The sequence below is a fragment of the Phaseolus vulgaris genome, chromosome 8 (genome assembly GCF_000499845.2).
Source record: "Phaseolus vulgaris cultivar G19833 chromosome 8, P. vulgaris v2.0, whole genome shotgun sequence".
NCBI lineage: Eukaryota > Viridiplantae > Streptophyta > Magnoliopsida > Fabales > Fabaceae > Phaseolus > Phaseolus vulgaris.
Window position 1 is genome coordinate 13,205,305 of NC_023752.2, and position 25,000 is coordinate 13,230,304.

The window sequence follows — 25,000 nt, forward strand, 5'->3', positions numbered from 1 at the left end:
GAGAAAAAAGAGAAAATTTTGTGTAATTATTTTTGGTAAAATAATTAATTGTATTTACTGATGGATGTAAAATAATTTTAAAAATAAAAAAGGGAAAAAATAATAAGAATATGAATGCATGCAGTGGATCCAGATAAGTGGAAGAGTTCAAATCCATTAAGCAAATACTCCAAAGTCCCATCACAGTATTGTGATGTAAAGAAAGATATCCTACCTTTAGTGCCTGCATGGATTTTGACATATTAATTTCTAATTCATTTAATCATCACTCTCAAGTGCCCCTCAACATTTTTTATAATATTTTGTTTATATAACGATTATTATATTTTCGTTCAAAATAAATCATTATTGGAATAGCTAAATGACAGATAAGAGTAAATATGGTAAATAACTTTGAAGAAGATTTTGATCATTTTTCATAATTTTGAGAAAATTAATCCAAGTACATAATAAATCAGGTAGAATTTTGCATTGGATATTCAATTATTTTGAACTAATGGTACAAAACAAAAAAATTTATGTGTTCGGATGTGGTATTTAAATTTGTTAACTAATTAAAGATGCATTCATGAAAACAAAAATTTGATAGCAGTAAGCATGTAATTTAATATCAACAAACTTAAGAAACACTGATTATTATTTTTCTTATAAGAAAGTATTAAAATATTGGAGAAACATTAGATGAAATAGGTAGTTCAATTTTTTTTACCAAAATTGTTTTGTTATTACAAATGGTGATGTTGTTTTTTCGTAAAGAATTTATGAGTAGTGTGGTGGGAAGATATAACTTGCAACTGTCCAAGTACACTCGAGAGGATAATTATCTGTAAAATTTAAATAACAAAAAAGGAAAATATATTAAACAATAAAATAGTACACTGCACATGCCCTATATTGTTCGAGTCAAAACCTCGTACACAAAAAATTGATTTATTTTAAGAAAACATTAAAAGAATATCTTTAATGGTAATAGTAGTATTATAATATACATATTATTTGTTTTTTTTTTAATTATTTAAGATACGGATCGTTGTAATAATGTTGTTATAATGTATTTAACAAAATATGTCATATTAATTCATTTATAAAATATGATTAAAAAGATAATGTGTAAAATAGATAAAAATTGAAAAAAAAAATCATAAAAACATAAAATAGCTGTTAAACCTAAAGAAAAAGATGGAAAAGATTATATTTATGACAACTCTTGTATATTTTGTTTATACTAATCATATCTTAATTAATTTTATATTAACTAGTTTTCTTTGATCTGACGACACTACTTAAAAAAAAGAAAAAAGAAAAATAAGAGAAATTTGATAGATGAGAATGAAATGAGAAAATTAATTGGAATTTCCAAGATTGAAGATTGTAGACACTACTCATAAAGGGTGGCCATGTCATAATGATTATTAATAGTGTGCAAAATGTATTAGCTAGTTTAGTTATTATAATTGAATGGGAATGTTTGAATTATTATGTGTTTGATAATGCATCCCACAATAAGGTTACTGCGAGTATAATTGTTGTGCATATGGAGAAAGTGTGGTGTGGGGGCATATATATAACAAGAAGTTATTCTCTCCAATGATTAGGGCGTGAAGAGCAAGTTTTTGCCACTAATACTAATATAACTTTAAACAAATTAATATTGGCACCATGTTCATTACCATTTCATATCATTTACTTATGGGGATTGGAATCAAATCATCAAGAAATCAACTTGTGTAAGCATGCAAACAATCCCACTCCTTATCCTTTTTCATTTTTCCTATTATAAAACAAATTAAATCAAAGGATATAGGGATTACTTATTTGGTATGAATAACATTTTCATTGGCAAGTTTGCTTGAGGTGGTAAAATTAGTAATAACTCACCTATATTGCTTAATTATACAAGGAATGGTTCTCATAGGTTTCATGTACAGCTATTACTCCTGTATACAAAAATTAAGAATTAATTATATTTTTAGTTTTTAAACTTTTTTTTGCATATTTTATTTTTAGTTATGGTAAAAGTAGGCAAGGTTATCCAACATGGCCTATAACTTCCAATAAGCTCTGAAGTGGAAAGTGGGATGTGGGGATAAAGTCAGATTCTGAGAGAATATTTGGGTGGATAGAAATAAACTTAGCTCTTTGTATCCTAGGTTGTTCACCCTCTAAGAGGATAAGGGATTGATGGTGAGTGAAGTGGGAGAATGGAAAGACTCGACTGGGATCTGGAAACTAAGATGGAGGAGGGCTAGGTTTGAATGGGAAATTTGAACAAGAAGCAGAAATGTTTAGGAATTTGGTTGGGGGCACGTTGAACCAGGAGGTTAAGGAATAGCTTGTGTGGGGAGGGAACACCGCATAAGAGTTCTTTGTGAAATCAGCTTACGATTGCTTAGCTAACTATCACTTAAGCTCCCATGATGGTGTGTTCAAACAACTGTGGCAAGCTAAAGGAATACCCAAAGTATTGACAACTGCCTGGAGGATCCTACTGGATAGAATCCCAACTCATATCAGCTTAATCAGGAGAGGAGTAATGGTTATAAGCTCACCCTCATGTGCTCTTTGCCAAGAAAAGGACAAGACAATGCAACATATATTTTTAGAGTGCACTATAGCTCAAAGAGCGTGGTCTCTATGCTTCAAGTGGGTAGGTATTATGTTCGTACAACACAAGGACGTGCAGTGTCACTTAGAGAGCTTCCATTTAGAAGAGTTGAGTTCAAAGCAAAACCTGATTTGGAAAGGTATGTGGGGGGTAGTGGTGTTTGCAAACACATTTGATACAAATGATGGATTTAAATGTAGGAGCATTGGACATTAATAGCCTTATACATGAAATTTTGTTTTTCTTATGATGTATATCCAACAGTGTTTACCTTTGTTGTGTCAACTCAGGGGTTTTATACCATTGTTCTTAGCAAGAATGAGGAGGGCTTGGTGGCAGAGGTGCACGTAGCATTTGAAGTGTTTATGTGGAATAGTTGCATCACGGCTTATGCTGGTTTAAGGCCAAGGAAAATGATGGAGTACATGTATGCTTACAAAACAATGCTGAGACAATTGAAGTTTCTAAAAATTCTGTTTTAGTATGCTCATTAGGTCCGTTGGATGGTGTTATGCAGGGATTTACAAAGCATACAAACCACAAATGAGAGGGAAAATGCATATATTCTTTGATGTACATTGGATTGGAGGAAGGAAGATGAAGGAGGAAACAAACGTATGATGACAAGTTTTGGGTTACTGCCATAGGAAAAGTCTTTGATCAAGGATTTGATAAGCTAATCACAAGGTGGTTTTCCTTTGCTCTGTTACCAAAAGGGAATTAGGCACTTTTTATTGTATAATTTTGCAGCAACCATGACAAACCAATTCTTGTTTTTTGATTGATTTTGTTGTTTTGAATGTATTGATTTTCATGTGGTTGTTGGTTCTTGTATAAGGGTTGGGACACCCCTGAAGTGTCTCTCTTAATTTAATTTTATTATTTGCCAATAAAAAAAAAAAGAACATGGCCTATGACCTATATAAGCCTAAGTCAATTTATACCTTTTCAGGAATATCTCAACTAAACTTTAATACAATTCTATTTAATTAAAAAATACAAAGATAATAAAATTATGCATGTAATAAATAATGAGAGTAAATAATAATAAAATTACAAAATAATAATATTATCTTTTCTCCATACTTTTTGTTTTTATTTTATTTTATGTTATTTAGATGATGCCCAACATAATACCTTTTATGTTATTTAACCACTACTAACTTAATTAAATACATTTAAACAATATTTTTTAGTATTATTGTCATATTAATGTTTTTACAATTTTATAATATATATATATATATATATATATATATATATCCTTCTCAATTATTAAAATGTTAACTCACATAAAAAAAATCAAATTTTATAAAATTATTGAGAAAATAGTTTATATTTTGTTTAATAAGCTAATTACAACCTAAGCTTTAAAATAAGTAATTTATTATCCAATATTATATGTAATATATATTAGATTATAATTATGAAAATTATAATATTAATTAATTTATTTAGGCAAATAATAAGATAAGTCTGTTGAGAGGATAATCTGTCTAAATGATCTTTTAAGTTTTTAGATGGTCTATTGAATTCATGGACGGTTTATATCATTTTAGATAGTTTGGTGACCCGAAGATTATATGCATAATATTTTTTGATAATAATAAAAAGCAAATTGAATGTTTTATTTTTGATTTGAATGATCTATTAATGTTTTGTACAACTGTACTATGTAGTAGACCAATCGAGTGTCTACAACTTTTGTTTAAGAAAAACGATATGATATATTGTCTAATGAACAAACTGAACACACCACATATTTTGTTAAAAATAATCAAATTTGAAAAATGAAATCTTCCGAATGCATATATTTACTAAATATGCATTTCATTAAAGTAATATATTATTTGGAAAAAATATTTATAAATTTGTGGAACAAAAATATATTAACGTGTCCTTAGGAAACAAAAGCATATTTTTCAGAATTATCTCGTTGAAACATATTTGATCAACTATAATTTATAATTTATAACCAATAATAAATCAATCTAGGGAGCGATTTTGCTACCCACTGAACCGAAAAGTTCCTAAATTAGGACAAGACATGTAAATACTTGAATTGTACCGAGTTACTAGAACAATTATCATTGAAGTTAGGTAAAATGAGAAAACACAAAGTAACCACAATCACAACTACATACCAAAATCACAAGAAAACTTCAGTAAAGAAAACTTTAAAATGATTAAATAATATTATCCAACAACATACCAATTTGTCCAACATTCATTATTAGTAATGCACACTCGATGAGAAAGAGGCTTCACACAGTTAGAGTAGGCAAACCTAACAATTGGGTATTTCAGCTTCCATTTACGAACTCAAGATTAAGGATTTGTGTTTTCATTTTCGAAGGATAGTTTAGGGGTTTTAGTTTTACAAATTGAAACCACAAATTTGGGGTTTCAATGTAGATTTTAATAGACACGTTAGGGATTTAGGGAACAGGAGATTATAAAATTTGAGGAACATAATTTAGAACTTGAGAACGACAATTTCAAATGAATTTCGATTTGATTTGAGAACTCTCAAGGTTTGGATTTCAATTTCAAAACTCTCCTAGTTTAGGTTTCAATTTCATATCTTTAAAACTTTGGGTTTGGATTTTCGAAGGCTTAGAGTTTGAAAAACATGTTTTAGACTAGGAAACAAGATACACTCTTGGGTGTTTGTTCTTTTGAAAACATACAAAAACATGTTTCACAAATCAAGTGTTTTTATTTATTTCTAAATTATTTTTTTCATATGAAGTAATAACTTTACCCACTATTTCATCTCTTACCACCCATTATAATGGGTAGGTAAAAACTCTTTTATATTTCCTGACCCACTTTTTATCTTATTTTCCCAATAATAATATTACTCACCAAATAGGTAATAGATAAAATAAATTTACATAAAAAATAAGAATGTAAGTAATTATGTATAGGTAAAACAATTTTTTCTTGTCATTAACTAATAAAATAAATTTACATAAAAAAGAAATTATGTACAGGTAAAACAATTTTTTCATGTCATTAACTAATAAGGTATAAGGTGATAACCAAATTAGTAACATTTCACATTCTCAATGAGAAAGTTGACCCACTAAATGTAATTATTTTTATTATAAACTTGTGTTTTTAATGTCGAACAAACTAGTATCATCTTCTAGTCTAAGACTGCAAATTAAACATTATCAATCAATTGACCTTTTTACATAATACTTAAATTTAAAATTACTAATAAAAGGTAATTATAATAAAAAAGTTAGAAGAGTATGGTGTATCTAATTAATCTAATATGAATATTGAAAATAAATTATATTAAAATGTTATTCAAGTAATATTAGGCTCTGAGAACAACCCAAGCAACCAATGATATCAAAAGTACAATTCAAAATTTATGTTGTACAATACAATCACATTGCATCAAAACTAACCCATTTAAACATTCATATGACTCACATCTCAAAAGTTTTCATACTTCATATATTCAAACAATAATAACGATATGTAGAAGAAATATTCGCTCCCTCTATCTAAATTAAAGTTTGTTTTTATCTAACAAGCTTTTGAAAGTTTTTTTCGAGAAGTCTCATAATCTGTGTAAACTCTCTAAAAAAAACATATACAAGCAAGATCTCATATTAATCCTCCATTCCTAAGAAAGAAGAAAGATACTTAAAACAATTATAAAATTGAATAAACTTACCAAAACCAAATTATTATTGATTTAATATTTTATAAACTTCACCAACTTCCATTACCTTAATCTAGTGGAAAATTAATAATTAGAATCTCTTATTTGATTGGAGAGAATGTAAAGAAAGATTGAAGATTTTAAAAATGAAGTTAGAAATAAACGAATAATATATATATATATATATATATATACATATATATATATATATATACACCTTCATTTCTTATTTACTTAAACATTTCATATTAAAATATTTTGAACTTGAAAAGAAATGACTTTAGTCATAATCCCACACTAACGTAGATATAAGAAATGCCATTTTTTTTTTAAAACTTTAATAGTCCTATTTTAAAGAATCCCATTTCAACATTCATATGACTCACATATCATAAGTTTCCATGTTTTATATATTCAAATAATAATAACGATGTGTAGAACAAATATTTATCAGATTAAAGTTTAATGTCTTAAATTAAGGATTAATTTCAAATTCAATTCAATGATTGAAACTTGTTGCAATGCTTCAGAGTTTCATAAAAAACTTGAGCCTCTAGCGAAAATAGTTAAAAGAAAATTATAGCATGACAAAAGTTAATTTATTTCAAAAAAGCTTGTGACATGTTAAAACCCTTCGAAGAAAACACAGTCTCATTATTAAACCATATTTATATTTAACTAATTTTGATTTATTCGACACGGTATAACTAAAAAATTAGGAATAAAAGTTGAATAAGATTTTCATTGGGTTTCTTTTAAATAGATATAAAGAAATTTCTTTAGCATTGAGGGTTGTGGCCTTGTATCAATCCTCTCTCCTTAGTCTCTTGTTAATTTTATATTCGTGAAAGGATGTTCATATTATTATTTTTGTAGAGCAATACCTTTGAAGAATATGACTATTTCGGATTATATGAAGAGTGAGCGAAACAGTGGTGTGATTTAGTTGGTATTATCCAAGAATTAAAAACATTTAAAACCCTAAAATACGCATCTCACATGCAGTAGAAGGTGTTAAGGAAATAATAATGGTAAGAAAGGGAAGAAGAAGTAGAAAAGAGTGCAATATAATAATATTTTGGCCATGTTTTAGAATAAAGAATTGGAGAAGGAAGAAAGTGGTAACAGCATATGAAGGAACATGTTACCTTGATTAGCGGTGGAGTATGGGTGTGGTGTCTTAATCCTGTCGTTTGCCTTTATAATCAGAAGATGCATCACTGGCAGTATCGCTGTCCATAGAAGAGTCTCAACTCAGACTCAACAAAACAGATTCTTTCTAGGGCAAAAACAATCTTTGACTATCTGTCCCCAATTAATCTCATACTTAATTAATTCACATTAACCGTTTCTCTATTTTTTATTTCTTTTTTCTCACTATTTTTATTTTTAACTAATCAAACTCTACATACACACACACGTGCTATTGGACTGCTTCAGTTCATATACCAATTAACAGACACGGATTCATCCTTATGTAGTTTTTTTTACTGAAAACGATGATGTTTGAATCCTGTTAAATTATTACAACCAGTATTTATTCCACACAAATTACCAAAGTTAAAATCACTGGTTGTTGTTGGCTATTAGAAATTGTTTTTTAATAGAGTTGAGAAATTTTGTAGGCGCGGGAAACTTTAACTTGCTTACTATTTTTTAAGGGGAACAAACATGTTCACTCTTACGCCATCACTATCACCACCAATTAACAAAGAAAAAATGGTGTCGTTCAATAAGATAGCTTTGTTCCTTCTTTTTCTTTTCTTGTCTTTAAAAAGAAAATCTTTGGTGCAAACCAGATGACAACCACGCTGAATAAAATAATGAAAATGAAAATTTTATGCTAAAGAGTCATTCTGTCTGTGTGTTTTTCCTATCTTTTCTATCCATTTTTATGACACAGAATCCTCATAATTTGCCATATTTTGTGCTTAACTAAAATGAATGAAGCACCACTAATGGCGGCAAAAAAAGTTTTTGGTGTAGGTCAGTGGTGGGGACTCGTATCTAAGTTTGTTACCAAACATTGTTTACGTTATTTATTCTGCATTTGAATATTCAATATTTCATACTTGGTTAGTTTCATTATTGTCTGTACAAATGTGCGGTTCACTGTGTAAGTGAATAAACTAAAGATAAAGGTGCCCAATTTTTTGCTTTATTTCATAAAATCCTAGTTTGAAACTGGATACATAATTTATAAAAGGTAAAAAATAAATAAGAAGAATACAAAAGAGTACATAAAACCTACCACACCCCATAGTTAGGACACCTGTTCCCTAAACTTGAGGCAACAGGTTTTGGGCTTCAGGGTTTAACTTAAAAACAACATTGGCAAGTCTGGTACAGTATAAACTAGGTTCAGGGGATTTAAAGCTTAAGTATAAAATAGTTTTCTTAAGGATAATTAATTATTTGCATTCACCCAAATTTTTTTTTCTATGTAATAAAAAAATTTAAATAATTATATAAGACTTGCTTACTTATCTAATTTGTATATTAATAATCATATTTCGTAGAAGTTCATAACAAAAATTATATAAGAAAAATAATCGGAGGTAATAAACCAACGGTATTAATTTCTTGGTTATGGTTGATGGTTGAATTGATTATTTCATTTAGTTTAACCAAATAAATTTAAGTTCTGGAAATTATAGTATGAATGATATAAATTGTTTTGGGTAACTGTTTACTATGTCATAAATTTATGATATGGTATAGTATATTTTTTTCCTGATACGCAATAAGGTAGATAGATTGTAGATGAATTAAAGAGAAATTTATTAAATAAATGCTTAGAAGATATAATCTATTTATCTTTTTAGAAATTTCCAAAACATATTATATGTGTTTAATAATAGATGTTTATGACGTCTAAAACAATCTAAACATAGAATCTTGCTGCTCTTCAAACAAAGTAAAAAATAAATTAGAAACTAAAAACTAAATTTTGAAAACTAAAAACTGTTTTAATTTTTAAGCTTTTGAAAGTTGCAACTAAACCCTTAATGGTCCCTTAGTTTATTATTTAGTTCAAATTATATGGTGGATTTGATGTTGCACTAACTAATAAATTAAAATAATATAAATAATATGTTTAAATACTTTTTCAACATTTAATATATTTTATAGTTAAAATACATTTTTTGGTAAATAAAATTTAAGATTGTTATATTATTTCATTCTCTTTTAACTTATTGTTTAAAGATAAAATATCTTATTAAAACTTGAAAAGAAAATACTATTATATTTTAACTAAAATAAATATTAAAATATAATCAACGGAGGACGCTAGAAATGTAATTAGAAATGAAAGAAAATGACTTACAATTTCAAATTCTCACTAATTTAATTTTAAGTAAATTATAAAATTTCCTTTTAAGGAAACAAGCGTTTTCTATTAGAAATATTCTTACTCAAATTAAATAACACTTTTATAGTCGATCCAATTTTTATATTGAGGTTTAAATATATTTTGTATTATATGTAAAATCAACAAGTTTTGATTTTAATTTCTAAATAATTTTTTTATTCGAATAAAATTTGAAATCACACTTTTTAGTTCTTATAATTGGATTTAATCCTTGTGATTTTTTTTTCTTTCATTTTAAAAAATAAATGACTATTTTCAGTCTCTAATATTTATCTTAAAATAAATCCGTAACAATTATTTTATAAATCTTTAAAAAAATTAATATAATATATATTAAAATTATCATATCATATTAACATGTATTTTTTCTATCAACAAATAATTAAATTAATATAGTGGAACATTTGAGATGCTCCAACCATAATCATACTAACATGTATAATTTAAAATGATATATTAGTTAATAATAATATCATATAATATCATGGATATATAAAAATGATAGTTTTCAATTTTAGGGAAATAAAAATAAAGAAAACATTTTATTAGGACCAAAAATCAAAAGTCACCCATCTGATATACAAAAACCATATTTAAGCTTTATATTATGTATTAAGAATATTTTTTTTATCAAATAAAGCTAGCATCTTATGAAGTAAGTTACAAACTAACTCTATATTAAGTATAGCATATATTAAAAAAATAGTAACTTAACGAGAATTTTTAATTACGTGGTGCAGAATATAAAACCTTATATTAGGACGCTGAAAAACAGTTGCTTCCATACTAAGTATCTTTTTTGATTGGGTTAGGACCAACCTTTTTGTAAGACCAAAAGTCAACATCTTGGAAACTATTTTAAGACCTCATTTTTTAGATTTTGGCCTCCTCATACAGATTTTATACTTCATTTTTCGGTGCACAACATTCTTATCATAATTGGGACCCCTTCCTTCACTTTCTCTCTCTTTTTATGTTAAACAATTGCATGTTCTGTGCCATTAATCTATATCTCCTTCTATCTCTACACTGTATATGAGAAATTCCACGCACCATTTTCAGAATGAGGAATCAATTCCAGCACCTAAAATGTGCATTGGTTGATGTTGAACCAACGTTGCTAACGTCAAACGCAGAGAATGGGGTTGCATCTACTTTGATAAATGGGTTATTCCTCTCAAAGATTATCAGTGATTTTAGATACAAAGTGATACCACATTATAGGTATATCGGTTAAAGATGCAAGATCTCCTCAACTCAATATCTCATCTTTCACTCACCACTGCACTTCTTTTCCCACACTTTCTTTTCATTACAATAAACTATAACATAGCTTTTAATCTTTTGCGTATAATAGTGTGGGATTTTCATATTTTCAGTTCAGATTAGGCAAATTAGATTCCAAATATAGTAATTGTGTATGATTTTAGTGAAATGACAAGTGTCACTGTGTTTTAATATCTTTTAGAAAATCTTTTAAATATTTAACGAAAAACTAATGAAAAATCGCTTAATTCGTAATCACACAATTGTAACATATTCAATCTCCATCCAATTCGATAATTAAAATTTGGAAAACAAAAGTTGCATATACGTAATACGTGATAGACCAAAATTGCATTCAAGAAAAATAAAAAAACCTCTCGAGTTTGGTCCCAGGATTGTTGGGCCAGTTATTATTTATGGCTTCTTCATCCTCCACCCCTATGTTTTTCTTCCTGCACCCTCACAATTTTTTAAATCCTAAAACTAACCTTCACCTTTTATTTGAAATTGGAATCTGGAAGTGTGCTACCACTACAAGAAAATCATCAAATATAAAATAATTTTTAGAGACCAAATTAATTAGTTGCAATAGTAACTAAATTAGAGACCATTTTAGAAACTAAAAAAAAATTGATTTCTAAATTAGTTTCTATTATTTTTAAATAGTTTCTAATTAGCTAGCAAAGTTTTAACTACCAATTATTTAGTTTCTAAATTTGGTAGCCAAAACCTTGGTTGCTTAGATACCAATTTAGAAACCATTTAATAATAATAAAAACTAATTTAGAAACCAAAAATTTATTTAGTCTCTACAATGGTCTCTAATTTAGTCATTATAACAACTAATTATTTTTTGTTTCTAAAATTAGTTTTTATTTCATGATTTTCTTGTAGTGTACGGATTCATCAATCTAGAAGTGAATCATGTTGCTTTTCGGATGAAGGGGTGTTTCGGGAGCAAAGTTTGCATAAATTGTTGATTTCCAGATTACTGAATCTAGAAGCCTAATTTCTATTACGGATTGGTGGATCTGGAATGATTTTTTTCAATTATGGATTTCTGAATCCAGAATGTTTTATTTTGAATTATGGATTGGCAGATCAGAATGATTTTTTTAATTATGAATATTGTGCATTTTTGTTTACTCATCATTCATCAAAAGAGACAACCCATATATTATAATATCAATTACTCATCAATTTACCACCTTTTCCTATTTCTTTTCTAATCTCATTTGAGAATTGGATTCCGCTGCTCAGTTCCCTCAACTGGTTTTTCCTCCTTATGTTGTACCATGTGGCTTCTATTGCGATCTCTCGTCAACGGAAATGTTTCTGGCTTGATTGAAGAAATAATGAACCAGAAACAAGTAAACAAAGTGGTGAAGGACTTTGTAACTTTTTCCCCTTAAATGGCAACATGTTTGTGCTTGTTATGGACAATGAATGGGTTCCCTTTTAACTCTAGCTTTTATTCCTTTTTCTTTTAATTTCTCACACGGTTGGATCCTTTTTTCAAAACTGGGGAGCACCAATATGGGAGGTTACCGAACGCGCCAATCCGAAATTTTATCAAAACACTAATCCAAAATTTTACCGGCATCTATAATCTAGAATGAAAAAAAATAAATACGGTTTTCTATTCCGTAAAATTATCAGATTGTATTGTGCGGAATAGTATGTATGAATGGCGGGACAGTTTTGAATAGGAATAGTTTTTGAATAGGAATAGTTTTGTCTTGACACAACATTTTGGAGGTGGAGGAAGAAAAATGTAAGGGTGGAGAAAGAAACTGCTATTATTTATTCAGCCAGCCCACTTACTCTGGCCAATATGACAATCAAGGCTGGGGGATTTCTTGTACACCTCAATGCGTTCTTTTCTTGTATTCCCACACTTTAAAAGATATTTAAATTATTCTTTAATATTTTTTATTGTTTATTTATTTATTTTCAGAATGTGAAATTTGAAGACATCCGAATTTAGAAGTTAGAATTTGTGATTGTTTTATTCTGAATTCTATAATCTGGACTACAAAATTTTGTATTCAAGAATTTCAAAAATATGAAATTTGTATTCTAGATTATACAACTTAAAATAAAATTTTTGTATTTTTTATTTTATATTTTGGAATTAAAATTTTGTATTATAAAATGTAGAATTCAGAATAAATAATTTTAGTATTTTGAAAAATATAGGGTGTAGGAAGAAATTATGGTGGTGTAGGAAGAAATTCCCCAATACTGTTGGAGAAAAAAATTATGCCAAAATTAGTTAAAAAATAATTCTTAAGTCAGAATTTTAAATACTATTTTATCATAATTATATATAAATAGTTAAAATCAAAAGTTAGTAATATACGATTTTAAAGAAATAATGTATATTTATCTTATAATTTTGATCATTAAATAAGTTCTAGCAATTTCAATTTTGTATTTCTTATAATAGCTACTAAGTGATAACTAATTTGGTTTATATGACTACCAATAAACTAATTTAATTTATATTACGAGATTTGAAATAAATGTTATTGTTTCCATTGACATATTTATTTCTACATGACTAATTTGATACATAGGCTTTAGAGACTCTGAAGAGTCGTTTTAGGAAAGAGGTCCGAACTTTCTTCAAATGACTATTATTTTTGTTTTCTAATAAAAAATATCTCTGTTTATATTAACTTCTTCGCTTATATTGAGTGACTTCTTCCTTTATATTGACTTCGGAATAAAATAGAATGGTTCAATCCATTTATAATTATTTTTAAATTTTTGTTATATTATTAAAGATAATTTAGTAGTTAAAATAAGATATATTTCTTTGAGTAAAATAATAGATATTGAAACAATATAATAAACTATTATAAAAACATAAAAAGAATCATCTAAAATTATTTTCATATTCTTAAAAAATATATTTAAGAAATAGTTTATTTTAATTTTTTAATTAATAAGATACTTTGAATTTACATGAAAATGTTAACATGAATATAAACAAATGGTGTTGGTCGTTAAAGAAAAAAAGGTAATAGAATAGTTTTGACTGTGATATCCTGCAGTTTATTTTGAAACTGCACGGGATCGTATTCCTGGGGACAATCATTATTCTGTTTGGAGTTGTCTTATTATTATTCTCAAATTCTTCATTCTTCATCTTTGGTGTTCAAACTCAGAACAAGAAAGCAGAGGAAGAAAGAAAGCATGGTAAAGGACAGGAACGTTGGTGTTGCATTGGACTTCTCCAAGAGCAGCAAGGTTGCTCTCAAATGGGCAATTGAAAACTTGGCTGATGAAGGCCACACCTTTTACATCGTCCATGTCAACCCCGATTCCTCTGATGATCGTAACCAGTTGTGGGCCAAATCTGGCTCTCGTGAGTGCCTTTTATTTTCCACTTTTCATTTGGGTTCTTTCTGATTATGTCCCATCCTCTGTTTTCCTCTGTTTTCGTTCGATCTGATTATTTGATATGGTTTGGTTCTCTTTGCAGCTCTTATTCCTTTGAATGAGTTCAGAGAGGCAGAGGTCATGAAGAACTATGGTGTACAAAGTGATGCTGAGGTCCTTGACTTGCTTGACACTGCAACCAGACAAAAGCAGGTTTTGTTATTTTTCTCTTTTTTTTCGTTCTTCTCTGTTTTGATATAGTTTTTGTATACTGTGGGTTCATACTTTAGAGTTTATACCTAGATTCTTAGCGTTTTTCTTGAGCTTATGAGTGAGTTTGTGGATTCATAGGTTAGCGTTGTTGTAAAATTGTACTGGGGTGATGTAAGAGAGAAACTTTTGGATTCCATTGAAGATCTGAAGCTGGACTCTTTGGTCATAGGAAGCAGAGGTCTCAGCACAATTCAAAGGTGCCTAAACTAGTTGTAACACATTCTTTTATTCGTTATGATTTATGAAAAATTACAAGATTATAAAAATTAAATAGCAAAAAGTGTGTTTTAGTATTTATCTAAAATATCATTCCTAGTTTTTCCATGACTTTTCACCATAAATTATAGAAACATAACCCATCTTTATGAATTGAGATATAGATGCCTTGAATATTTTTGTTTGTGGCTTTTATTTGTTAATTGTTATGATTTATTTTAGTAAAATGGTGTTAAAAACACAGGATGATATTGGGAAGTGTAAGCAACTTCGTGATGACTCATGCTCCATGCCCAGTGACCATTGTGAAGGAGTAGCAGGAAGCAGATGATAGATTTGGGAGAACATTTACCCCTTTCATGATGTTTTTCATCCATTGTACTTTGGCTATTGTGGATCATGATTATGTTTTATATATGAAGTACTGTAATATTGTAATTTTAATATTACACTGGCTACTGGAAATCACTTTTATGACTTCATATTTTATAAGAGATTGATCATTTTTTTTTATGTTACATCATTATTTTTATCAATTACTATGGGTATATACATATATTTATTAATAAGTCACAATAATAAATTTAGAAATTATTAGTAATGAAATTATTTGATTTATTACATCCAGGGATGATTAAGCATTTAAATTAATAATTTATTTCAAATGAGTGTTACAGAAAAGTTTTAAGTAGGGCTTAAACTGAAATCATGTTGGACAAATCTTTAAAGAGTTTAGGTCAAAATTGATAATTATATAGAAAGGGTTTTTCTTCGCATTTCTATAAATAAGAAGAGGGAAGGGTTTTAATGGTTAAGAAGGACACCCTTTTTCATTAGCAAGGACCAAGGTAGAGAGGAGAAGAAATAAACAAATTTAATTATATATTAATAAATTATGTGGGGATTCTTTTTTGTTTATTTTGAAGATATTTCATGATTTACCTTTTCAAAACGAATTACTTCGAATGATTAAAAGTATTTGAATTCATTTGAATTAGCCAGGAAGATAACTTATGCAGGTGAATAGGGAGACTAGTTTTCAAACCAAGAGACCACTCCATAACTTCATAAAGAACTCTTGATCAGTAGCATAAGTTGAAGTGACATGATTCACTTGTTCGTGGCAACATATCCCCAAGATTTTCTACTGTATAATACTTGAGCTAGAGTGAACACTGGAATCAACTACTTCATATTTGAAGAGCTTCTTCATGGAATTATACTCCTTTTCTGGTGCATAAAAATCCTTAAATTGACGAAGAGACAAATATTGTAGCCTAACTTAATCTTGTTGGTCCTTATTTTGATTGAATGTTTAACTGGATTGTCAACATCAGACATTGATCAGATTCCAATCTTGGTTGTGGATGTTGCTTGCGACAATCTCTTAGAAATTGCATCTACTATCGATTATAGTTTTGTAATTTCTGAAATATTCATGCAATCAAGTGTTTCAAATACCACGTTTTGGATGTAAAAACAAAATACACTTAAAGTTGTTTCAGTTTTTAGGTAAAGATTATATTGTTTTAGCTTAGATATAGATTATGAATCCGTGTTTCTCTTAATTATCACTAAACCAAACATGCCCTTGGTTTCAATATTCATGTCTGAGGAACAATAACTTTGAGATAACGAAGATACTTTATTGATTCAATGAGTAAAATATGAATACAAGAACAACCCTGGGTTGCGGAAATCCTAGATTTGAAGTTCAGGCATAATTATGAAACGCAATGGTAACTAACAGCAACAACTGAATGAGAAGTAGTCCACACAACATGAAATCTATTTTGAAGCAAAAAGGCTTTCATAGCGTCCCTTAAAAAAGCCAAAAACTGGGTCTCTGGGGGGAAGACTTTCTTTGACAATTGGATGGCTCACAAATTCTTGGCTCCACTTGTAGAGATTAGGAAATTTCTCACTTGTTAATAACTCCAACCCTCCTATTTCTTGAACCAAAGGGATCCAAAATGCTACATACACAGCAGCAATATCTACCAACCCAAGCTCCTCTCCTCCGAAGAACTTCTTGTCCCCTATCTCATTCTCAAGAAACTGCAGACTCTCAGATGCTTCCGCAACATTCTTCTCACGCTCTTTCTCATCAGCCGTGAAAACTGATTTCCACGTAGCACCCACAATCTGATTTCATAAATCGCACCATTTATTAGTCACTCCTATAAATTCATTACTACAAAACATAGAAACAAATATGGCACATAATAACCCCCCAAATCACAATCACAGATCCTTAAATGAACTTCATCAGCTCAGAGTAACTCAAATTCACAATCCCAAAAAATCAATCAACTACCATCTTAAGGATTGCTTCTCACTTATATACTGTGTTCTAGCTATGTTCCTATTACTGATAGATAAGAGATTTTCAACACCAATAATTGATATGACTGTAGATAAAGTTGATACAATCAATTGACGAAAGTTAACCAATTTGTTTTATGAAAGTTCTCTAACTTATTCGAAGATTTCACAAGATTAAGTTGATGTTTGGGGAGAAATAAGAAGAAAGGAAGAAAAGAGGAAAACATGGGTTACCTTGTCATCAATGAATTTGGACCAGAAACGAGCCAAGGCTCTCTGGTAAGGATCAGAAGGCAAGATGGGGTTGTTGTTCCAGGTCTCATCGATGTACTCAACAATCACAAGGGACTCCGCTAGGGGTTTGTCACCGTGAACAAAGACTGGAACCTTCTTGTGAACTGGGTTGTATTTGAGAAGCTGTTCACTCTTGTTGCCCAAGTTTTCTTCCACATATTTGTATTCAATTCCCTTCAACTTTAGGGCTATCTTCACCCTGCAAACAAAAGGGCTTGCAGTAGCTCCCAGAAGGGTCACCTCTTCCTGACTTGAAGCCATTGCAGCACTCTAGCAAGAACGTGGGAAAAGTTGCTAATTGTGTCTACAATTTATCACCAACTAATCTACATAAATATGGCGCATCAGAATAATCGAGAAACCAAAAAAGGTTTGATCCATGGTCAATGGCAAGTGATGTAAGCGGTTACATCATCATCAACATTGTTACGAACAAAAAAAGCACACTTTGGTATTCGTGTTCACGTGTACTTGGCAACACACACCACGTTAGATGTTAATTCTACTCAACTTTATCCACGTTCCATCGTTTTCCACGTTACAACTTGGTACACCTTTAAATTTAAAATATGTATAATTTTAATTAACAAATTGGTAGGTTTTTACGGTTTAAAAATTTATAGTTTTAATTAAAATTTAACTTTAATTAACATTATGAAAAGCTTTAATTAAACACTGTAGCAAAATTGAAAAATGGGAATTCTTAAATTTCGGTAAATGAAAATAAGAAATCGTGGAGACACGTAGCAACTACTGAATCAGATACTTCAGTCAGATAACTATGGTTTGATTGGTCATTGAGTTCGTCACAAGCTGTAAAAGTCAAGTTTGAATTCTGCAAGTACTCCTCTTTCCATGGCCACCTTCGTTGAACCTTACTGCTTAATTATTTTCATGTTTTTTTATATTTTATTATCATTTTCTTCTGTGAAATTTGTTAGAAAAAAAATCTAAATTAAAAAATGAGAAATTCATGATAGTAGTAATTAAAAGAAACAATTTTTATAATAAAAAATAACGAAATAAAATATTAGAGAGAAGAAATTATAAAAGGTGTAGGTTGAAAAGCATGTATAATAATATTGTTCTTGGAGAACACGTTCTGACATGGATAAAAGGAACTAATACACGCTAGCGCTACTATTGCAATATATAGAACAAAATACTTCCAGAATACCAATGTCAAAAGGTCTGAATAAGGAAAAACAACAATGAACTTTTTAATATAATGCATCTCTTGTCTTTTGATATAGTAACTTCAGTATTACACTGCATTGACATTTAAGAAACTCAATCTTAGTAGAAAAAGTATAAAGTAGTAATATTTGTTTCTCAATAGAGCTGAAATAATAATTTATTTAACATATTTTCGTCATACTACATCTCTAGTTAATGTAAAAATATAATCACTAGTAGATAAATTATGGGTATATCTTCATAATTTATTCAGTGTATATGTTAGGTTGGATTTCGAGAAATTTGTTAGATATAAATCAATAATTGAAAAATATATTTACCGATCAAACCACTTCATTTAAAATTTTAAAACTTTATGAACACCGATTATTTTAAAAAAAAAGTATCAATTTATCTTTGGTTATAGCAATTTGACTATCACACTGAATTGCAATTGAAGATATGGACTTTATTTAACAATGATAAATCATATAACAATTGCAATTGAAGATATGGACTTATTTAACAATGATAAATCATATAATTTTTTTTAAGAAACTCCATTTAATAATTTGAACTTTCATGATAGAGCATAAAATAATAGTTTATTTAACAAATTTTCATGATACTCCACCTCATGCTAATGGTGTAAAGAAATAACTAGTAGTTGATTAATTATGAGTATATATTTTTGTAATTAATCTACCAATACTTTTAAAATATATTCATATTTCTTTTATTCTTCTATAGTTCTATAAGGTCTTTATTAGGTTGGTTCTTATAGATTTTCTCTTTTAAATAATCATTTAAAAGAAGTCTTTAAAATCCATGTAATGAATTTCTAATAAAAACACAAGTAACAACAATTAGGACTCCAATGAGAGTAATTTTAGAAACAAATGAATATTTATAAACAAATCTACACATTCTACTTATTGGTAACCATTAACAATAAGTTTTGCCTTAACATTATTTGTAGATATATTACTTCTAATTTTTTTTCTTGAAATTCCATTTGTAGTCAATACTTTTACAACTAAAAGGCACATTAGTTAAAATTCAAGAAGTTTTATATTGAGAATCCATTTAATTATAAATAACGCTTTTTAATTTGATTAGAACCTAATTCGAATTAGTATATTTATGATAAGAAATATAAATTTATTGTAGAACACAAAACATAAAACTGAAAGATGTTCACCATTGAACATGAATTTAATTCATATGAATTAAATATGAAATCTGTATCTAATAATAAGAATAATATAACACAAGGAAGAATATAGAACAAGAATTTTTAGAAACATGTCACTTTAATACAAGATCAATTCAAAAGATTATTTAAGGGTGAAAACTTACCTCTAACAAAAAATAAATGAACATACACATAGAAATCTGAAATAGAAACATAAAGAAGAAAGACCATCGTCAATTTGATAACTCAAATGAAAGAAAATAGAAAAATGGAGAGGAAGAACTTATGGTTGGATTAAGATTTTCATGCCAATTGGAGAAGCTTTAAGAATGAAGAAGTTAGCACTTGATCCAATGATCTAACTAAGACTCAACCAAAAAATAACTCTCTCCCTTTTAAAGTACTCTAAAAATTACTTTCACTCAATTATATCAAAAGTTATTTTACAAGAAAAGAAAATATGTTGGTTATTTATAGTCTAAGCATCCAAATTTCTACACCAAAATTAAATGTATATATGCCTTGAAATTAAATGCAAATTAACGTAAGAACTTATAAGCTTTTGCTGAAATTTAAACTAGTCTAAAGATGAAGATCTGTATTTGAAAACTAAAAATGAAATTAAGGAAAACTCCACTAGTTGCATAAAAATTGAGGAGCATCCATGCTTGGTCTTTTCACACTTGTCTTGCCTTACTTGGTTCCTTAGTTTTCTTCCTTTAACTTCCCATGTGTGTTGCTTGAGACTTAGGAGGACTTGATTGAGCTTCATAGCCTTTAATTTTCTCATTCATTCTTTGTCTTCTAAAGTTCATACCTTCTAGCTGGTTGGACTTAATATGATAAATTACAATATTACTATTTACACTATAAAAGCATGTGTTTATTTAAGACTATTTAATCATTCATATTCATTATTCACCCGTCAAAATTTAACATTTTTTATTACCATTACTACTAGAAGGTAAGACACAAACTAGAAAGATCACAAATAGATTTAGCCAATTTATCCTTTTAAAGAATATTTTTTCAAAAAAATTAAATTACATAATGATATTGTTAAAAATTTCAACCACTTCATAATTTATAATTAAGAAGTAATATGTAAAGAGTAATCAATAAAAAGGCGAACCACAATTTTAAGACTAATTTTTCTTTTCTTTCTAAGAGGAATGTTAACCTTTGCAAGAATATACACACTTTGATATATTTATAATATGATTTTTTTTTCTCCATAATTCATAGGGAATTTTACAGGAACAATTATAAAGAATTCTATTTACGAATATGACATAAGAAATATGAAGCTTCAACCTGTATATTTTTACACAAACTTGACCTTAAGCTTAAGCATAACATTTATAATATCAACCAAGATTCTACTCTTCTTTTTTCAAGTATACCATTAGATCATGGAACATACAAAGGTGTTATTTGACAAATAATATAATGTATTTTAAAAAAACACTCATTTATAAAGATATGTATTTTTTATGTCTATTTAATTTTATTTTTAACTAATTTTCTAACTCTTTTTTGTATATTTTGAATTTATCAAAAAAAATAATTTTCTAATTAATTAAATACACAATAATATTTAGAGAAATCACCAATAAAAGTAATAAAGTATCTACTATTACACTCGTTACTAAACTAATTCAAGTAAATTTTTTAAGATATTTATTATAAAATTAGTAAATTTATCATACAAGACCGTGATGACTTAATATGGTAAAAAAGTTTTTGTAAATTTATATAAAAATACAATTTTAAAAATACGTATTATAAAAATTAATAAATTATTACGATCTACCTTTAGGATATTTTTTGTAAGGCATATATAAAACAAACTTATTCGCTTCAATAATGCAAGTCATTATTAAAATCGGATGGAATAAGGACTCGGTTAGTGGATCACTACTTAGATTAGTGAATTATTAGGCGCACTTGGAGTGAAAGGAAATTGCTATCAATATTTTTAGTGAAGCATATTCATTTATCACATATCATATCATTAAACTAGTATTATGTTACACTTTAATTATAATGTGTTTTGTGTTAACGATGATTTAATTTACCCTTTCAAAAAATTATTTTGTTCTTTATTTAAAGTAATTATCCCTTAATATTAACTTATTTATAATATATAATATAACAAGTAAAAATTAATTAATTAAATTTTAGCAAAAATAAATAATATTCAGATTTATGTATATATTTTTATTTTATGTAAATAATGACCACTTTAAAATTAAATATAAAAATACTATTAAACATAATTTAAATGTGTTACTTTTAAAATGTTACTTCTTATAAATATATAATTTTTGTAAACTTTTATACACGTACTATTATACATAAATCGTACTATCACTAGTGGAAAAAACTTATTTATGACACTAAATACATATTATTTTTATTGTCAAACGTTGTTCATTAAAACACGTTTAACATTTTTTAAATTAAAACGAGTATGAAATGACGATTGTGGGTGAAACTACCATTTTAGACCAAATCGATTGAGTCTAAAATGACAATTGTGGGTGGATGTCATTGGCCAGATAAGCCAATGTGAGTTACTAACAGAGGGCGCACTACAAGAAATTTAGCTGTCAACGAAAAGTGAGGGCTATAAAAAAGAAGTCACTAGCATGGATGAAGTCTACTCATGTTGGACAAAAAAATAAATATAAAATATTGTGTCTACAATGGAGACCTTTAACTCTCACTAAAAATTATTAAAATAATAATAATAAGTTAGCATTTAGAATGGAGACACAAAGTAGATGCAATGAAAAAAAATTAAGTGACAAAATAATATTGAATCTAGAATGGGGACACAAAGTGGATGCAAATTAAAAATTATTAAAATAATAATAATAAGTTAGCATCTAAAATAGGGACACAAAGTAGATGTAATAAAAAAAATAAGTTGTAGAATGATACTGCACTGAGAATGAGGTCACAAAGTGTGCAAACTAATGTTTTATTACATTTAGCGTATGCCTAGGCGACACTAAGGTGATATAGACATTTATTGTCACCTAAGCCCATGCTAAGTTATTTAATGAGAAAAAAAATAAAATATTAAAACATTTTTGTCTCACATTTTCATTTTCTCACACTTTCAATTTCTCATTTCTGTCTCACACTTTCAAACTCATAATCCTGAAATTGCTCTTAAAAACCCTACGTTTTCTTCGTTGCCATTTCGCTCTCCTTAATTTCATTTTTCGTTTTTATCTTCGTGGCCATTTTTCTCTCCTTAAGTGCATTGTACTCATTTATTTCCCAGGTAGTGTCCCCAATGGTGACAATTTACTCACATTTGTTTTCTCACGTAGTGTCCCCAATGGCGACACTAAGTTTAATTATTGTTGGAGATTCCACATTGACTAGAAATTAGGACATTTCATAGTATATAAGTGGGTGCAAACCTTACCTTATAAGTCAGTTTTATGAGGTTGAGTCAGGCTTAAAGTCTACTTCTTAATATGGTATCAGAGTCAGTTTGAGCCTATCCTAGCGATTGTTTGTTTGTTGGGCTTATCATGCCACCCGCTATCAGGCATTATCGGACCACCCATAATATATAGTCTCACGCATGAGTTGGTAGCCTCAACGTGAGGGGTGAGTGTTGGAGATCCCACATCGACTAGAGATTATGACATTTCATAGTATATAAGTGGGTGAAAATCTCACCTTATAAGCAATTTTAACGTCCACTTCTTAATAACTATTTAATTTTATATCCATTTTAGTGTCCCCCAAACCTACACTATATATATATTTCTTTATGTAGGCTTAGCCAACACTACCTTATAAATTTGTGTCCCATTGGAGGTCGTCTTTAATGCATAGCCACCAAAAGATTAGCTTCCATTTTTATTGGGACGTTAAACCCACACTAGCCCCAAGTAACGTCTCTCTTTTTCTTTTTGCGTCACTTTTAGGGACTCTACCATCATTATTTCTTGTAGTGGCAACATCTTTCCTCAGGTGGTGGCCATTGGAAAAGTCTTTCAAGAGGCCACTACCTTACATAACGTTCTCCCCCCCCCCCCCCCCCCACTGATGTAGTGAAGGTAACGGTGAAAAAAGTACGAGTTGTTGATGCTCGTGTTCCACCTACAGATGAGGTAACCACTTAGTCGAGGCATTTCAGATATTCATAGCTTGACCCAGACACCTCATTCAAATTATACCACAACCCCCGGTAATAATTTCATTTCATTATATTAATTTATATTTTTGTATTGCATCTAATTTAATACAAATGTTCTTTATTTTGTAAGAATCTCAGCACAACCAAGCTCGCAAAAGAAGTTTGAGATTCCCATTGACGATCCTATACCTTCTTTAACAACAACGACTAAATTGTTAGAATATATGGCCTTAAACGAGAGGGGGGTGAATTGTTTAAGAGGGGGTTTTGAAATCTTTTTGATCTTTAACAAAATTCTTTGTATGAATCCAGAACAGAAATCAGGTTAGCCAAGAACAAGATCAATAAAACAACAAAGCAGCAGAAAACAATCGATTGTTTCTGCAAAACAATCGGTTGTTTATACCAGTAAAACTAAAAACATAATGTAAACGAGTTTAAGGGTAAGAGAAAGATACACCAACAGTTTATATTGGTTCACTCTTAAACCAAGAGCTACATCCAGTCCCCAAAAAACCACTGGTAATCCACTAAGTAATCAAACCAGATTACAACACACAATCCACCAAAGCAGTAACCTTGAACCCTTCAAGAAACACACTCACTTTGGCAAATCACACACCAAAAGTATTGATCTTGATCCCTTCAAGAGCACACAACACTCATCGGCAACACAACACCAGAAATACAGAAGGTTGAGAAGAGATTACACTCGTTTACAGAACAATCTGAAATTAATACAAATGCAATCCTATTCCACTCTCTTAGAAAACCCAAAGCTTTGATGTGAATATTCAAATCTTGAATCAACTCTTTCACAACTGAAAAACTCAAGTATGTTTCTCTACTTTGTTTGAAAACATAAACAAGCTATTTATATTTTCCAAAGATTGGTCAAAGCATTTAATGAAGGAGCGTATTCAATTGGAAATCATTTAAAGCACATTCAACCATCAAAATAGAATTCTGTTAAGATTTTCAAAGAAACAATCGGTTGAAACCACGAAACAACCAATTGTTTGGTTTGGCTGTTAAGTCAACCA

At 28.8% G+C, this 25,000-nt stretch overlaps 2 protein-coding genes across 2 annotated transcripts; one reads left to right on the forward strand and one right to left on the reverse strand.

Annotated features, from left to right (window-relative positions):
- The first annotated feature begins 13,627 nt into the window (after positions 1–13,627).
- Positions 13,628–15,320, forward strand: LOC137827219 (universal stress protein PHOS32-like). Its single transcript, XM_068633476.1, has 4 exons — positions 13,628–14,299; positions 14,417–14,526; positions 14,665–14,783; positions 15,047–15,320. Exons 1-4 carry the CDS (start codon positions 14,128–14,130, stop codon positions 15,117–15,119), a joined length of 474 nt encoding a protein of 157 aa, XP_068489577.1. The 5' UTR covers positions 13,628–14,127; the 3' UTR covers positions 15,120–15,320.
- A 1,107-nt stretch (positions 15,321–16,427) lies between these two features.
- Positions 16,428–17,909, reverse strand: LOC137827217 (probable glutathione S-transferase). Its single transcript, XM_068633474.1, has 2 exons — positions 17,362–17,909; positions 16,428–16,947 (listed from the first exon to the last, which is right to left on the reverse strand). Exons 1-2 carry the CDS (start codon positions 17,680–17,682, stop codon positions 16,591–16,593), a joined length of 678 nt encoding a protein of 225 aa, XP_068489575.1. The 5' UTR covers positions 17,683–17,909; the 3' UTR covers positions 16,428–16,590.
- Between the last annotated feature and the right edge of the window lie 7,091 nt (positions 17,910–25,000).

Bases quoted from the DNA above. Each gene is read 5' to 3' on its own strand.
- LOC137827219 (XM_068633476.1), top strand. From the start codon at position 14,128: ATGGTAAAGGACAGGAACGTTGGTGTTGCATTGGACTTCTCCAAGAGC. The intron at 14,527-14,664 runs GTTTTGTTATTT...GTGGATTCATAG, and splicing joins CTGCAACCAGACAAAAGCAG to GTTAGCGTTGTTGTAAAATT. The intron at 14,784-15,046 runs GTGCCTAAACTA...TTAAAAACACAG, and splicing joins GGTCTCAGCACAATTCAAAG to GATGATATTGGGAAGTGTAA.
- LOC137827217 (XM_068633474.1), bottom strand. From the start codon at position 17,682: ATGGCTTCAAGTCAGGAAGAGGTGACCCTTCTGGGAGCTACTGCAAGC. The intron at 16,948-17,361 runs GTAACCCATGTT...TTATGAAATCAG, and splicing joins CCAAATTCATTGATGACAAG to ATTGTGGGTGCTACGTGGAA.